This window comes from Glandiceps talaboti, chromosome 10, assembly GCF_964340395.1.
Source record: "Glandiceps talaboti chromosome 10, keGlaTala1.1, whole genome shotgun sequence".
NCBI classification, from domain to species: Eukaryota; Metazoa; Hemichordata; class Enteropneusta; family Spengelidae; genus Glandiceps; species Glandiceps talaboti.
Genome location: NC_135558.1, coordinates 16,789,862 through 16,809,287, shown reverse-complemented (window position 1 = coordinate 16,809,287; position 19,426 = coordinate 16,789,862). Strand labels below are relative to the sequence as shown.

The following is a 19,426-nucleotide window of genomic DNA, read 5'->3' as shown; positions in this document are numbered from 1 at the left end:
CATTGCAAAGGAACACATTATTACACTGGAGATCATTCTTCCTTCGCGAGTGTATTGCAGTGACAGTATCGTTTGTCTTGAGGTGATGATTTCTCACCTTCAGGATATTGCTATGTCCCTCTCATCATTACAACTGGATGTCTTGACACCAGCGCTTAAAAATTGCGTAGCTCAGATAAAACTATCCTTCTTTGCAGAATTCAACTCCCAATTTTAATTCTTCTAAACGTCTTATTAACACTTTGCACACTTTGCAACAGGTATTGATCACTGAATACCCTAGATATGGTATAGCCCATCTTGATGCGGCCTTCTTTTATCGCCAACAAGGCGCTTCATTTTTTAAATCAAAACGCTGCATCCTAATATCTATACCGATTCATTTGGTTAAAGACTCAACGATCTTTCGTCTGTATAGAGTAATACATTTTCCTATCCCTAGTTTTAATACACCTCTTAATGATTCTGTTATTTGGACCTTGAAGAACTGTAAGACCATTTTATCAACTTTACCTGATTACTATGGTTTCCATATGAGGCTGGTGAAATGTTTTTGGGCTTTCTGGTGTTTAATTTGGCCAATGTCGAAGGGCTTCTATCATTACATGCCCGAATCATATCACTATATTCAAGGACCCGTTCCCTTCATGTGCACGAGGGCCATATGGAAAAAGTCACAAGAGAACGCGCAATAACATTGTCGTCCACAATTACTCCTTAACCATGACATTACATTTCATCCCTTCATGTTGGATCATTCGAGAGTATTGATACAGGGAGATTTGTTTAAGTGGTTCCTCTCATGTGATGACATGTTACATGAGGTCCGCAGCTGTTATTTCTGTATCATTCATATTCTGTTTGGCTGCACCTTGTCGGCACCCTTATTTCATACCACTATTTTGAATCTCTCGTTTCTGACTGTTTGCCCGGTAAGAAAACAGTTTTCGAACACAAATTAAGCATGCCTGTTATTATGGCTTTGTATAAAGATAAAGTTAATCTGACAAGAATTCCCGAATGTATTATTCCCAATTATATTACGAGATATTGTTTTTTTAAACAAAATTGATCAACTCAAATATGAGACCCTTGATCACACTGACTATTAATCGTTGTCACTCTTCAAAATTTTTTTTCAGTTACCAGGATTCCTGAGCGTCATATTAAACGCTATTTCTATAATTGCCGCCATTTTGTTTGTTTGTTAGGATTAGGCGATTATATAATTTAATCTCCACCTTGACTGTTCGCGCTGCAAATGATGAAGATAAAATTTTGCTGTGGGGACCCACCGGTAGCCCCACATCTACTCTGGTGAATACTTTACATACCATTTCACCACATTTATATGACGATATTATAGTTATCACCTTGATAGCTATCGGCTTTGTCATTTATAAGTGCTCGGCACTGTGTATTAAGGCTTGTAGACGTTAGTTTAAACCGTGGGCGGCTAGCAACGTACCAGCCTTAACCTCTCTGCACAACACTATTGAAGGCATTACGTATGTACGTAATAACCAGGGCACGAATAGGTATTATGACCAAGTCATGTCACAGACATCCATACCCGATACGTCCATTATGAATGTATCACTACCGGATGCAAAGTTAAATGAATCACTCGGAAATATCACTGATGAATTTCCACCACCTCCTACTAAATCTCGTTTCTAGTTACATTCTAGCTTCTAAACAGACTCCATAGCCGACGTTCGCCTAACCTTATTGACTTAACATGCTACCCGACGAAGTATACTTATCTACACAGGTGCATAGATCAAATTCAGAACTTTTCAATTTACCATATAAAGTTCATTTAAGTTTTTGATTTTGCTGATATGTATCGGATTTTAAATACGTTATATCTATATATATCTATGGGTGGAAGTCTGTGTGTCTGTCTGTCTGTGTCATCGTTTTCTCCATAACGGTTTGCTCAATTCAAACAAAATTTTAAAGACGTAATCGTAGTGTAATGGCAAGACTTGATTAGGTTTTGGTAAAGATCCCGTGAATATTAATGAGCAATTTACGTAATTAATGATTTTCGGTAATTAGGCTATATCTCAAGAATGCACGCTTCAAATTCATTATAACTTGCTACACACATTAGCGATACTAATGTATCTTTTAGTTTCAATAAGTTATTGGCATATTTTTGATTGGCCACAAAAAGAAAAAAAATAGTTTCTCGTCAGGAAATGTCGTCTAAAGTGGTGCAACTTTATCACCATTTTCTAAAACATGACTAGCTCAATTCAAACAAAAATTATTTCATATGTTCTGTAGGGTAGTGACAAGAACTGATTAGGTTTCAGTAAACATCCCAAGAATATTAACGAGAAATTTACATAATTAATGGTTTTCGGTAATTAGGCTATATCTCAAGAATGCACACTACAAATTCAATATAATTTGATACATGCATTTGCGATACCAAAGCACACTTGTCCTGAAAAATATAATCAGATGTAGCTTATATTTTCAATAAATTATTGGCATATTTTTGTGGGCCACTAAAAAAATGTTGTGGTTGGCCAGGAGATCACTAACAGCAATGAGCAAATAGCAATCAGTGAGAAAAAATAACTTATTACATATGTTCTGTTTTATTCCAACAATTGTCTGCAGGAACGACAATCTCAAAACTTTGCCCTTACGGAAGACAGTCAGTTTACATCTGGTCTGATTATATGTTATGTTATGCTTACTTACTTTACCTTTTGTGACCAGCGGTTTTTTAACTGGCTACTTAGATTTTAGTAGTCTGTGTGTGCACTATATTGGATTATATTAGATTTATATAGGACATATATCGTGTGTTTTCGTATAATGGACTTATATATTGATACTGACTTTGTGATAATTATTTTATGATTATTTCGATATGCAATATTTCAATACTCCAAGTATGTTTTATTTCTGAATTTACAAGTATACAGTGATTGTTATTTCACTTTGATCGTAGCATTAATTTTCAATAACTTCTTATGTTATTTTTTCTCTAGACATGTTTCAATTATGTTCTCACATTTTAAAATGTTGATGTTTCCTCCTGTTGGTACGCCGAAGTAGTGGGACACTATTTTCAGTTGAAAGAGGGAGTAGTGTTACGATCCAGAAATATCAAATTCGGAATTTTGGCATATTTTACCAAAATTAACGTAAAATTCACCTTTGTACTACTTACTCACAAACAGGAGCTAACAACAACGTGATCTAATAATATGTTGATTTATCTACTAATCCTATACTAATTACATTTATCTCTAGTAGCTAACAAATGTCAAGTGTTTTGATCAAACAACATAGATTTCTTGTAAACAAGATAACTCGTTGATTATCGAACTCAAATCAATACTTAATTTTCCAATGGCATGATCAACACTTGTCTTACATGTGAACAATTTACATATAGCATGATCTTGAATCTCAATCTTAAATATTCTGGTTGAAAGATCATCATGTCTTCTAAAACAATGAATCTAGGAGTGAGATCATATATTTATAGCAAACTATGGTTACAATAATAACATTACCACAATTTCAAGGTGACAACTAGAACTTATATGTGAGGGACATGAAGAAATAAACTTTACTCTAAGATTTTGAATTGATTACAACGCAACTGTTGGTGTGTATCTATCTCTCTGCCTGAGTGTAAGAGCGTACATGTATGTGAAGAAATACCCTAGAAAGACAGAGTGGAGAATCGTTTACGTTCTGTCGATCTCCCCACAACTACCATACTTAGACACTGACACATTATATTAAGCAACCCGTAAACATAACAATATAATATATTTACATAACGTATTTCACGGTTTTATCACGGAGCCAGACTTTTTTTAGATGCGTATTTGACGTTTCGACCCTGGAGCAGAAAAATGTTCCTCATCAACCTGGTATCTTTATAGGCTGAGATGTAATTCAGAGTATTTCAACAAAACTATTAACGAGCATATTCTCTCTTCAGGTTTTGTGGGTAAGATTCTAAACACTTTGTGCAATATAGCCATTGCTTAGTTTAAGACATTTTATTTTAAGGAAAATAAATTTTAACAATTTCTCTTTGAAGTAATTATTCATTTACAGATAAAACAAGATATTGCCGAAAACCATACAATTTATACATGTAGCAAAGATTACTTGAACCTTTAAAACTAAATTCAAGAGAATATTTCATCTTTTGAACCTCGTAATCTGTATATTCCTCAGGAACACAGCTGGCATTACGTTTATGTGAGAAAATGCCCGTGTATGGAATAGAGTCACCTCAGACGTTAGATAACAACAGCGACTATTGTAAATATTGCAATAAGATATGTAGTAAGGGTGCAAGACAAAATTTCCACCCTGTCGAAAGCAAGCGTCACCTGAATATGACGATGATGAACAAGGAAAACAAGTCTGATTTGCAGACAAATGGCCTACTTACCTTACATGGATGACGGATTTTCATTGAATACATGTCGATGATATGACATGTATTCATTTAACTATAAGGCCTAAAATATGTTTGGTTCCGATTACCAGACTCCACCTACTGTTTCAGTGCCAACCCTGAACTTTTGTTTTACGTATTCGAGAAAAATGGAAATAAATATAAAACTTTAAAAAGAATCCAGTAAGACAGAGACCATATGGAAAACAACGAAAAACATAACTACCTGAACTAGACACTCGCACATCAAAAAAAATTATCAAAAAATCTACCTACCCCAAATTTGACCGTAATCGGAACCACACGGTTGTTTTAGGTCAAACATGACAATGGCATCAGATGACAACGCATACGTAGGCATGCAAGACCTTAAGATTCTTAATATATAAGACAATCCAAGTTAGTTTGGGCTTATACAATTTTAGTTTGTAAGTGACTCTTCATCAACGACATAAAGCGGCTCTAACAAACGATATCTTGAGGAAAATTAAGAAAAATAATGTCATATAACTTAAGCAATTTTGTTACCTATGTCAGACGACTGAATATATTTTTCTGATGGAAGTCCATTGTAAACTCGTAAAACTAGGGGACATCGTTGACGTTGTGTGTAAATCAGTCCCAGTCTGGTTTGTCAACCATATTTGGAAGTGCTCATTCACATAGAATATGCATGTCACCAAACTTCGCGAAAAAAAAATAATCTTCAATATTTAGAATTTGGACTAATGGATTGAAAACAAGGGGATACCAGACTTGTTTCTATGGTAATAGTTGATGTAAAGAACTCATCGAAACTCAGCTACTTACTCAAGTAAATATTGTTACAGTATCACTTGGACTTTTGTAAATTGTAAAATTAATTAATTTTCGATATTTATCCACTTAAGTCAAAGTAATTTATAAGTACATTTTTGTGAAGGTTGTCATGGCAACATAACGTTTAGAACGATTAATATATTCTCCCTATCAGCAAGAGTTCACCCCTTAAAATTTCAGCTCTGATAAAATCAAAATCACTTTCGTGCTATGAAAACTTCGTTTTGTTGATCCCAACCTCGGAGTTGCGAGGGAGGGTTGTTTTTAATGTGTACGTGACAATTTAGTATTCTAAACTGAAGAAGAGTTTGTTGTACTCCATGACTGTTTGGAGAAATAGCATACAGGTCATACCACCTTCAATAATTGTAAACTGATTTGCGATAAAAATTTCAACTGTTGAAAACAATGATTTACCTTTATTGATGATTACAATAATACATTTTCAATTAATACACAACTCGCAAACAATCACCGGCACCTTTGCTTGTAAGCAGGAATGAGACAAGTTTCATGCCATGTAATTAGTGTAGATAACTTATCAAAGTACTAAAGTACTTATAGGTACTTGAGCCCCGAATCCCATGAAGATGTTGTTTACTGATAGAACACTATACATAACATGGAGTATGACTGTTATTGTTACATTATAACTTCTGCAGATATAAACAGGCTGATAACATTTGAGCATCATGTGAACCTACATTTTGAGGCACCTGATGTTGTTTCTATACGAGTGGTATTGTTTTTACCCACTGTTTTCTCTGCAGGAAGTCTTTCCTTGACTCACTTCATTTAAGTAAACGCACGGGTGTTTTTTTTCACTGGTTAATTAACTTTGTTTTATCAAGGTTTGTCATGATAGGAATATAACATATCAAGAAGACAATTAAACACTAAAGAATCACACCCCATACCTGACCCATTTGTTTACTAAGTCTTTTGTTGATATACAATATAGACAACACAATACCGTGTTCGAGACTTGCATGTTTGAACCACATGTGGTGACTGGCCAATGGGTATGGTCTAGACTGTAGCTAGAATATTCGAACTAAATTATAGAAAACAGTAAACAAGCCTTCAATGGAAGACATAATTCCAAACTTGTGTGTTCTACGGCAAAGTTATTGTGCAAATCTGAATTGTGTCTCTAGATAAAAAGCTTCATAATTTATTGACTAATTTACTATTTGAACTTGAATATGGAGATCTAAGTCAAAGGTATAAATAAATGCCAAAGGAACACCAGTGATGGGAAGGTAAAGGAGTAAACAAAGCAAAATTGTATGTGAATATGCCTATCTAACAACAACACCACACCCATTACATAGCAATAGTTAAATGATGGCATATTGCAGATATAACCGTGTTATTCACACCATGCATGGTATGGGAATAAATCATCAAAAAATGTATGCAAATTTGACTAGCAACAAGACCACATAATCAATACTGAAAATGAAAGTTTACTGTCAACAGTTGTGCTACAACACCATTGGCACTTTTATTTAATTTAAAAAATGAAACAAACTTGACAAATGTGTGACATGAGGAAACGCTTCACTGTTGAAGTAATCGTCATCACAAACATTTGATCATACATCATATCAAGTATATGATGATTCAATATTATACAAATTTGCATATATTCTGATGTTTTATCACACTATAAAAGTAAGTCAATCAGCACCTAAGCACCACAAGATTCATTATACGTTGTAGCCCAAAGCCTTGTCTGATGGGCTCGACTTTTCCATGGTTTGCGTGAAACAACTGTGTACAATGTATGGAACATTATATGCAAATGGAACTCTACAGCTAGCACAATATCTTACCCACAACCCTCTCTCATTGGTGTGCTCATAGACCCCCCCCCCCCATGATAGGCATACACGTCACTTAATTTTGCAACCTTGATCTGAATAGCAAAATGGAGCCAGGTTTGTGATAAATAAGCCACTGATGGGATCATCACAGCATGAACAATTCTTAATATAAACACATCTAAGAACATTCCAACAAAATGTCAGACCGATATGCCCAGTATGTAGTTTTGAGTTTTAAGGGTTTTTTGACCAAAAAGCACATTTTTATCCAAATCACACACCTGTAAACATATGTTGATCGATGCTAGGTATAGGTGTTCATATGCTGAATGATTATCCAGTTGCCTATCCAACCCTGTTGTTATCTTTGCAATATATATGATCATATGGCTATTGCTATGGACATGGTCATATTGCTAGACATATTACCTGCATACATTTTTTGAATGTTTATTCACTTACCTATGAATCCCTGATGTTATCTTTAAAATATACATGATCATTTGGCTGTTGCTATGGGCGTGGTCGTGTTGCTAGTCATATTTGCATACACTTTTTTTTTTGAATGTTCACTTCTCTAAGAATCCATTACCTTTGTTAAATACATCAGTTCGGCTGTTGCTATGGTCGTGGTCATGGTTGCTAGGGATATTTGCATACATTTTTAAGAATTTTTACTCACTTGCTCACCAGATGATATTATTACCAAATATACTGCCATTTGGTTATTGCTAAGGGCATGACCATGGTTGCTAGGGCCAATTGTGTCAAAATATTTTGAAAAAAATCTACAGAATAACACCTCCAGAAACATCTCACCAAGTTTTAGTCTCACTGACCAAATACGTTTTCAGATGAGTTTTGACCAAAATTTAATTTGCATATCACTCATACATTTCTTCATCTATATACCCCAGGTGCATCCCCATTAAATTCCAGGCCAATCTGCTCAGTAGTTTTGGAATTAAAGATTTTTGACCAAAATGACATTAGCTGTAACTTCCATATCACTGATGGGATCATCATGTTGTGAACAATTCTTAATCTAATTACCTCTATGACTGTTCCCACCAAATTTCCAACCAAACATTCAGTAGCTTTTGCGTGCAAGTTTTTTTTTACCAAATATCTATTTTTTTACCCAAACCACACATCGGTGGTAAGATCATTTTGATTTGAACAACGTCCCAATTAGACACCCACAGAAATACACATAGTAATTATCAGGGCAATTGGTCCAACATTTTTTGACTTTGTTAACACACTCACACACACAGACATACATACATAAACAGACAGACAGACAGACAGACAGACAGACAGACACTTTGCCTTGCCTATAGCACTACTGAACCTTATCAGTTCAGTTTTGCTAATAACCATATGGGAGAGTAGTGCGGACCCCCCCCCCCCCCCCAGATTACTGCGTTGTCTAAGCCCTATTTGAACATATTTAAAATTAACTTTTGGTTGGAGCCTCAGTTTGGAAGAAGTCCAATCCAACAGTCATACCATTTATACATTGGTATGCGGTTTCGTCTTGTGTTGTCACATTTCCGTTATCATGAAGTACACATTTTGCTACACATGACATTTACATGTATATGTCTTTAAGTCTTACCACACACTTCACATCTACATATGGCTTTCCACCTGTGTGGATTCTGCTGTGTATGGTCATTTGCTTTTGTCGACTAAAGCTCTTATCACAAATGTCACATTTGTATGGCTTTTCACCTGTGTGGATTCTTCTATGTGTGGTCAAACTTCCTTTCATTCTGAAAGTCTTGCCACACACTTCACATTTATATGGCTTTTCACCTGTGTGGATTCTCATATGACTGGTCAGGTTACATGGATATCTAAAGCTCTTACCACACACTTCACATTTATATGGATTTTCAACTGTATAGAGTCTCATATGCGCAGTCAGGTCTCCTTTGCGATTAAAGCTCTTACCACAAACATCACATTTGTATGGCTTTTTACCTGTGTGGATTATTTTATGTAGGGTCAAACCTTCTTTCAATCTGAAAGTCTTGCCACACACTTCACATTTGTATGGCTTTTCACCTGTGTGGATTCTCATATGACTGGTCAGGCCGCACAGAAATCTATGACTCTTACCACAAACTTCACATTTATATGGCTTTTCACCTGTGTGGAGTCTGCTGTGTATGGTCATTTGCTTTTGTCGACTAAAGCTCTTGTCACAAATGTCACATTTGTATGACTTTCCACCTGGGTGAATTCTTCTATGTCTGGTCATAGAGCCTTGATCACTGAAACTATAACCACAAATGTCACATTTGTATGGCTTTTCACCTGTGTGGATTCTTCTATGTCGGGTCAAATTTCCTTTGATTCTGAAAGTCTTGCCACACACTTCACATTTGTATTGCTTGCTTGTGTGAATTCTTTTATAGATGGCCATGTGTCCTTTCGAACTGACAGTCTTAGCACACACTTCACATTGATATGGCTTTTCACCTGTGTGGATTCTTCTACGTATGGTAATTTGTTCCTGTCGACTAAAGCTCTTACCACACACTTCACATTTGTATGGCTTTTCACCTGTGTGGAGCCTTCTATGTTTGGTCATAGTTCCTTTCACACTGAAAGTCTTACCACACACTTCACATTTGTATGGCTTTTCACCTGTGTGGATTCTTCTATGTTCAGTCATATGTACTTTCACACTGAAAGTCTTACCACACACTTCACATTTGTATGGCTTTTCACCTGTGTGGATTCTTCTATGGAGAGTCATACTTACTTTCACACTGAAAGTCTTACCACACACTTCACATTTGTATGGCTTTTCACCTGTGTGGATTCTTATATGTATGGTCATATTGTGCTGTTGGTTAAAGCGCTTACCACATACTTCACATTTATATGGCTTTTCACCTGTGTGGATTCTTCTATGTGTGGTCAAACTTCCTTTCAATCTGAAAGTCTTACCACACACTTCACATTTGTGTGGCTTTTCACCTGTGTGGATTCTTATATGTCTGGGCAGCTGTCCTTGGAATCTAAAGCTCTTACCACACACTTCACATTTATATGGCTTTTCACCTCTGTGGATTCTCATATGACTGGTTAGGCCGCATGGAAATCTAAAGCTCTTACCACACACTTCACATTTATATGGCTTTTGACCTGTGTGGAGTCTTCTATGTTTGGCCATAGTTCCTTTCTTGGTGAAAGTATTACCACACACTTCACATTAGTATGGCTTTTCACCTGTGTGGATTCTCCTATGTGTGGTCATATTTCCTTTCACACTGAAAGTCTTACCACACACTTCACATTTGTATGGCTTTTCACCTGTGCGGATTCTATAATGTTCCATCATGTGCTCTTTTTGAGTACCCTCTTGCCATATACATAACATTTATATGGTTTCAACCTGTTGACAATCTTCTATGTCTGGTAGTATTTCCTTACTTTCACCATTTTAGTCTGTAAAATAGGAAAATTAGTATATTGGAGTTAGATGGATGAATGGTTAGCTTGACCTGCTTGGAATCTACAGGTTCCAGGTTCGAGCCCTGTTGCTGCCTGCTATTTGTTTCTGAGTGGATAAAGACCTTCAACTGTGTCGCAGTCAACCCAGCTGTATAATTTGGGACCTGGTAGGACGTAGGTTGCAATGTGAAGGCTTTAATCCTATGCGCTTAAATGGCTGCAATGGATTGTATACTCCCCGGGGAGTTGAGGAAGACTAAAGGGCTGTTGCGCTGTTCTGACCTGAGCCAGGGGTAATAACTGTAGAGCGCTTTGAGTATGCTGTGGGAAAGCGCTATATAAGAACCAAACATTATTATTATTATCATCTTTTTGTATCGACAGACTAACAGTATGGAGGTATAAGGGGAGCGTTAAACTAATTAAGAAGGCTTTGTCTTTCTTTTGTTCTTGACTAGCCTTTTAGTCCAGTCAGTCTAGCGGAAAAAATGGCCGAACCCAAACATAATTGCAACAGAAATAATTTTTAGGTCATCTTGCTCAGAATTTTATGCTGAATAACATATCAAAAGTCTAGAAAAATCTAAGTGGTGGAACATGGTGAAAAATGACGTTTCTTAATTAGCATAATTAGTGAAAAAATAATATTCATGAGATATCATTTGTTCAAAAAGCTATGCAAGTAACATGTCTATGGGTAGGTCTGAAGGTGAGTAATTACTTTGGAGTCACTGTACGATCGTGCAACCATTCCTATAGAATTAATATGTGTATTTTTAATTACTTTAATTAAGGACACTGATTACTTGTAACGTATAATAACTATACATTTTTTTGAACGCCCCTGTTAGTTGTATGTCTCTCATTAGGTATTGGAGTATTTGAATCTCTTACTCTCATCATTAAATACCTCCCCCCTTGTTAGATAAACATGCATGCTAAATAAGTGTTAATTAGTGTAATTAACATGTAAAACAATACATTAGTAAGCATACGTGATACTTTTTGTTCAATAGTTATTGACACTTGATTTTGAGTGAACATAACTTTTCAATCATCAAACCACTCCAAGGTAAGCTAAAGAATAGTTAAAGTTTCCTAATTAATTAAATAATGTAGTTATCGTCAAGATGTTGAGAAGTTTTTTCGATTTAAAGTATGCAAGTAATATGTCTTTCGATAGGTCTTGACCTTAAAAGTCAGATGAACATCATTATCAAATTGTCAAACCTGAGCGGGAGTACCATTCATGGGTTGTTGGTTTTATAAATACATGTATTCAACCTATTAGACATTGTGTAAGGAGAAGATTCTGTTTTCATTATGTGATTTTATATCACCGTGTGTGTCCAGATGATCGTTCAAAAATGATGTATCTACACCATAATTATACAACGTCGACGCTGGTAGTATCTGAGATGCTGTACTCCTAGACCTTTTTGTCTTCTTCCTAATAGTTTTGATATCTCTCAGAGAAAGAACTGCCCCTTGATTCTATCAATATTCCGTCACTGTTTGTTTACATTGGATCGTCTGCATATCTATAAATATGTCTTCTTTTGATGGGTTTACCAGTGCTGCCCTTTGTCTTTCAATTAAGGCAGCACTGATTGACTTGTTTCTAGATCCTGTTTTACCCCATACGTGCTATTATCAGTGGTACCGGTTTAGGAATTAGTTGTGATTACCTGCTTTTCACAATTGTGTATTTTTGTAGTTTTCTTTATTTTCAGTCATTCTAAATGAACATACTATATTTAAAAAGTACAATTTGTGTAGTACCAGTGTTTGTTATTTCTTGCGATGTTAATACCTTTTGGTCTTTATGTTCAATTTGTTTAAAAGTGAAAAAAACATGTTCACATTCTGTTCTGTCTCAAAACCTGCCAGTTGAAACTTTAATTTCTAACTATGAACTATGACATCATATGAGTTATTGCATTACATTTTACAATAAAGTTTGGCTTTAATAGTTATTACTTGGCATGTTCTACCCTTTATGTTTCGTTTAAAGCTCGATTACTGACAACATGATCTTAAGTTTGTACATTGAACTGTACCTTGTTTTTAGTAAAAGATATATTTTCATATGTAGATATAAATTAGCTTAAACTTGAATCTTTTGAATTCCGCGCTATGTAACACGGACACATAGAACTCCTACAGACAAGTATTCAGATGAGTATTATACATTTGTAGATTTTGTTACATCCCTCTGTGAATTGTTTGAATTCAGCTGTGTTTTCATTTCAATGTTACAAAAATATAGATATCATCTTTGAAATGACATGAAAGGCAGCATTATAGGTCCATTTTTTTGCACATTACATGTATTATCACCACTGTTCGAAACATAAGGCGATTTTAGGTGATACAGGACATTAATAATTTATTTGGATGGGGCCCTTCCTCTATTATCTTCTTTGTTTTATTTCTGTACCATTACCAGTCATCTCACAGTTACGTATCATTTTGAGTGCAAATTAATCTCACTTCATCTTTAAAATTAATTTATTTAATATTTGAATATGTTACGACCACAAACTAACTTTATCTTTGACCTGGAAAAGTCATTTTTACTAATTCTGCATACTGTGACATCTCAAATATAGTTAATAAAAAAATTGGCAAATTTGGCTCAGAAGATGCCTTCTGTACAATGAGACAAGGAATTCTTGAAAACAATCAAACTTTGGAGCTCCAAATCTATTTATGGATGATCGCACGATGTCACAAAAGCTCAATAAAGTATAACCTCGTTCGTTTGTGAGGGGCGGGTCTGGCATCAATGCGATTGCTGAACTTCATTCTTGCACTTCTAACCAAAGTTCGAAAACTTTCTCAATCACGCCTTCAATGATAATTTCTATATTTATACTAAGATGTTCATAAGTTGATTAAAATTTACTTCTTATGTGATATACAACTGCTAGATTTCCAATATAGTATTTAATGTGTTGTCCTAAATGGATAAAGTTCATTTATTGAGCTAGTGGGATATATTATGCGATTGTCCCTTAATCCTTGCACAAACAATGCTGATGATATCGTTTCAACAGATTTTTAACTCCTATTTTGTGTTTGAAAATGACCTCTTCTATTAAGTTCTAAGCTTTCCATTTTTTTTATAACTCTATAAGGGGTCGTGTGATGCAGAATACTATCGGTGAAACGTAGACCAAAGCAAAATGAAATATAGCTACAATAAATCGCCTTTGTAATATTAATAGTCTGGCTGATTATGACTTATAATTATTTCATTTTTCTTTTATTAGTTTTATCATCTAACTTTATTCATATTTTCTGTGTTTGTGTTTACATTGTTACACAATCATCACAACCATTGTTTCAATTCCAGATGACAATGCTAATTCTTTATAATCTTACGAAATTATCAATACTTTTGTTTGGATATCAGGGGCAGGTAAATGTTGCGAAGTACTTTAGCTTCTCTCATTTTGTTTTCAATTTCTACAAAAATATATGGTATATTTGTTTAGATTTCATTTGATTAATTTTTTATTCAATTTTGATTCCATTTTGTGAGGGTGATTTAATCATTTTTTATCTTATAATTTCTTATTCCCTATAAAACACGTGCACAAGAACTAAGCATTTATCAACCATGCAGTGCCTGCTTTTTAAATGAAAATTATTTGGTTTCCATAGAATCAGTGAGAATTTAAATCCTTTTAAAGTTTTGTCATCCAATTTTATGATAGCCTTCTTGACATGTCATTTGTTTCGAACAGAATTTTTACCGTATGTAGTTCCTGTTATATCAGGCTAACCATTAAGTTTGACTACTTATTTGAGTCACTACATAAATGATTGCGGGCTAGATTGAATTGGAAGGCGATTGTCATGTCATTGTGGTAAATTGACACAAACAAGTGACTGATGATGTTACTTTCAAACTATATCAGTGTTGAAAGGGGTGTTTGATTAATTTATCTTTCTGCACTGTTAATAATAATATTTATAGAATTCAATCAGAAAGTTTGAAGATGGAAATGTGTTAAAAAAGAACAATATGATAAGAAAGAGATTGGCTGTTTAGTTTAGTGATGAGAATGATGAGGGATTGGACATTCCATAATACTTCTGTGTCCTTGTCGACTCTCAGTATAAGTACATCTTAATCTTGTGTTCCATCTAAGTTAACAACTTGATATCAGTACGGTATGCGAGAATAATATGCACACATTAGTATACAGCGATACATTGGTATTACAAGTACACAATGATCCAGTGATATAAGTAGTAACTTTTGCAACATGGTTAGATGCATAAAGATCATTATACCTATACTATTGGGTGGAAGTTTCAGGCAAGATGCAATTGTTAACATTTATTGCCTTGATTTCTCTGTTGCATAACTACAAAACAGAAATATGAGTTATCTATCAGACTGTCTTTGATGATATTAAAAGGTCCATTGTAGCCTATGTAATTTGTCATTTCAAGACCTTGCCAAAGACATATTACTTGCATGAGAGATTGATAAACCGTGTATATGCTAATTATGCTAATTACTAATTAATTAAGAATCTTTGATACATTTTACATGAAAAGTGTTTGATGATAAGCACGCTAAATTTATTTTCCATTGTACTGCAAATCAAATGAAATATAACCTGCATACATTTGTGTTAAAATGTTATCAAATTTGAATATGCTGATTACAATTTTTCATAATTTACATATTAATTATGCTGATGAGAGATGATGAATCATCATATGATGGTCCAAGTATGCTTTTTCACCCTTAGACATATCCATAGACATGTTACTTGCCAGGTTTTATTGCGAAAACAGCATTTTAAGAATATAATATTTCGCTAATTATGCTAATTAATAAAAACCATATTTTCACCATGTTCCACCACTTAGATTTTTCTAGACTTTTGATATGTTGTTCAGCATAAAATTCTGATCAAGATGCACTAAAAATTATTTCTGTTGCAATTATGTTTGGGTCAAACCTTATTTTGACTGGACTACTCCATGATCATAATCGCTGCAGATTGTTCAGTACTTCTCATCGAACACGCCCAAAACATTGATTGATAGATACTTCTACTAAAGGAGATGTGTGAACGACGCTAAAGGTTGCTACCCAAGTTTCTTCAAAATTTCTAAATTTCCAAACATAAAAGATTGTCCTTTTCTTAGGAATAAAACAGCATGACTCCTAAATTCGATATTTAGTGGACAACAGAGTTCAGGATGCATACTTTCAAGTTGTGTAAGTTGTCAAGCAAAACACATGCACCATTTTGATTGCGCCCTATGGCAATTTCAATGAGGGCAGTTATTCTCTTCCACTCAGGCCGAACAACGTGTATAGTGGCAACCGTGACCCCAGGGTTGGGGGGTGTTGATATAATTTAGGATGTTGATAAAATACTATCTTGGGGATGCCTAACTTAGGATTTTAACTCCACATGTTGTTCAAAATGAGTACAATCCTGTCATGTATTCCGTTCACTGACTACACACACACCAAATTAGTTACTTGCAATAAAAGTTGACTTGCCAATAGGGTCATGAGTTTTCATTAAGGCCAGGATATGTGTGTATCGTTACCTCAGAGCTCAATTTTTTAAGATAGTTTAATATGTTGATAAAATACTATATTAGGAAAGCCTAACTTAGATTTATAACTCTACATTTAATTCAAAATGTGTGCGATTATGTCATGTGTTTCGTTTACTGGATGCACACTCACCAAATTAGTTACTCGCCATCAATGTTGACTTGACAGCAAAGTCGTGCATTTTCACATTCTGTAATAAGGGTCTAAGTATTACCAAAATCTTTAATTACTCATGATTACAAATATGGTGTTAATTAGCAGGAAACACTAATGGCTGTGCAAACAGGGGTAACTATCATGGGTTCGAGGGATGATTGACTGTGCAGACTCCTTCTTCCCTTATACCTCCATGCTCGCAACTATGTCATTTCCTTCAACTTGATGTTTTCCCACATTCCCTTGCAAGAAATTCTTAAAATGGCTTCTTTACAAGATTTCTAACTTGATTAACTGAGATGCCACTTAATTATATCACATAGCAATCATCATTGCATGTACTGATGGCAGCAATAAGCCTCAGTGGACTTTTCTTGTAAAGGAAAGGCCCTGCATTTAGACATGTATTCAACTGCCTTTAGTACACTTGCTTGAAACTTACATTAATTCATTGGGATAATTTTATAGAGTGGGGATGTTGATGTGTGTCCAGACAATGTCAGCAACTGATATGTCTCATCTTTGGAAGGTCTAGCATTTAGCTAGAGCCAATTACATTTAAACAATAATGAGTGCCTTGGCTTTACACAAAGTCACTACCACAGTGATGCTAACAGTTACAACCAATATGTCATTAAAATCAACAATGTGATAGCAGCAGAGTCATTAACATTGAGTCTCAGACTTTATTATCCTTATTTCTGATGACATTTTGGCACATTTGAATTCTCTTGAACCAAATCAGATCTGGGTAATTCAAGACACCTTCATACTAAATTTCAGCTCAATAGGCCCATTAGGTTTGGAGAAGACTGAAATAAAATAGTGCCAATCATGTTGTAGCACAGCTGTGCATTTTTGAAAAATGTTTACCCACATGTTGCATGATCCATGGTAAGCAGGGTAGAATTTGCTGAATGAATATCCAGTTGCTATCCAACCCTGTTGTTATCTTTGCAATATATGTGATCACTTGGCTGTTGCTAGGTATATTTGCATAAATTGTTTAAAGTTTATTCATTTGTCTATTAATACTCATTCTTATGTTTGCAATATACTTGTATGATCAATTAGCAGTTCCAGTGGGCGTGGTCTTATTGCTAGGCATATTTGCATACACTTTTTGAATGTTTTGTTCACTTGTCTAAGAATCCCTGTTATGTTTGTGAAATACACCACCGTTTGGCTGTTGCTATGGGCATGGTCATGGTTGCTAGGGTTATCAGCATACATTTTTTGAATGTTTACTCACTTGTCCTTATTTAACCAAAATATACTGCCATTTGGTTATTGCTAAGGGCATGACCATGGTTGCTAAGCCCAATTGTGTCAAAATGTTGAAGAAACCTGCAGAATAACACTTCCAGAAATGTCTCACCAAGTTTCACGTTGTCTCATTGACAAAGTCCTTTTTGACCAAAATTCACATTTTTACACCTAATTTATATATCACTGATGAAATCAGTGTATGCTTAATATTTCTTCATCTCACAACCCCAGGTACATGACATCCTCATTAAATGTGAGCCCCGTCTGCTCAGTAGTTTTGAAATTACAGATTTTTGACCAAAAAGACACATTTTAGCCGTAATTTGCATTTCACTGATGGGATCATCATGTTGTGAACAATTCTTAATATACACCCTTAAGAATATTCCCACCAAATTTTCAGGCCAATCTGTCCAGTAGTTTTTGAGTTTATGTTTTGTTTTGGTTTTTTTACCAAAAATCAATATTAATTATATAAAATCCCGTTAGTTTTACGTCATAATGCTCCGAGTATGATTACGCGGACTAATACAAATTTGAGCCGGTAGGAATTATACGAGGAGCATTAAGACATAAAACTAAGATTGATTTCATGGAATTATATAATTATCACATAATTAAGTATTTCCGCATATTTTTCTACAATTTTGAATTGAATTAAACAAATACTGCATCGTTTCATTGCACTTTATTGTTCATTGCATATTAAAAAGTGGCGACCGATGGTTATGCAAATTACATAATCATGTGACCTGTTGCGAGGTCAAGCTTACATACACACACTGTGCTGTGGTTTCTCAACCAAAAATTATCGGTTATATCCTTGCGATGTACAGGTAATATCAAATTTAGTTTTAATAAACGCGAGTAAAATTTCTCTGGATGCAAAATTTAATCATATTTGCTCAGGATGTGTAAAGTTCAGAGGTCTCAGCTTGGCGGAAAATTGGAAGTAAGCTTGCCGGCTGCTATATCGATAATCTGCATGATTTTATCAAATAAAAATAAAAGTACCTCTATGTAACAGATTCATGTCACCCAAGGATATATGTAACATAATGTGTGTTTTTAATGTTTTGAAAGCACATAATTATCATGTTTATTTGATCGTAGTGTAGGATTAGCAGGAACTCTCAACCAGTTAAGAGAAAAAAATAGTTTGGTAGAACAGGGGTGATATGGGTTTTGATCTGCCCTGTTTGACGTCACACAGGTGAGGATTTGCATGTATTTATTTGATAATCCCTGTTATCTTTGCAATACATGATGATGTGATCATTAGGCTGTTGCTGTGGGCGTGGTCTTGTTGCTAAGCATATTTGCATACACTTCTTGAATGTTTCCTTACTTCCTTGAATCCCTGTTTGTGAAATACACCACCGTTTGGCTGTAGGTATGGGCGTGGTTATGGTTGCTAGGGAAGTTTGCATAGTTTTTTGAACATTTACTCACTTGCCTACCAGATGATGTTATTTCACCAAACAGCCATTTGATTATTGCTAAGGGTGTGGGCATGGTCTCAATTTTTCAAGTCCAAGATCGCAGTTGCTGGTGGCAGTTTTCATGTCGCAGGTCGCTGTCCTCACTGATCGAAAGAAATTGGTTCCCTATTAATGACGTATTGCTGACTGACGCATGACCGGAACTTGGCGGAAGGATCTAGTAAGCGGGTAGTCCAGCTGCTAGACCTCAGATGTTCTGATGTAATACGACACGTGACTGAATATCGTTATTGAAGATGGAACATCCGAGGTCTAGCAAAAGTCATCAATGCAGTTCAGGGACATAAATAACCATGAATCAGAGGACCGCATTGACGACAAGCACAAACAG

General features: G+C 35.1%; 1 protein-coding gene across 1 annotated transcript in view; it reads right to left on the bottom strand.

Annotated features, from left to right (window-relative positions):
• The window catches only part of LOC144441157 (uncharacterized), a 36,726-nt gene that overhangs the window by 15,824 nt on the left and 1,476 nt on the right, over positions 1–19,426 (bottom strand). The window contains 2 exon segments of the mRNA XM_078130695.1: positions 8,836–9,453; positions 9,619–10,563. Of these exon segments, the coding sequence (XP_077986821.1) occupies positions 8,836–9,453; positions 9,619–10,495 (1,495 nt within the window). The 5' untranslated portion in view covers positions 10,496–10,563.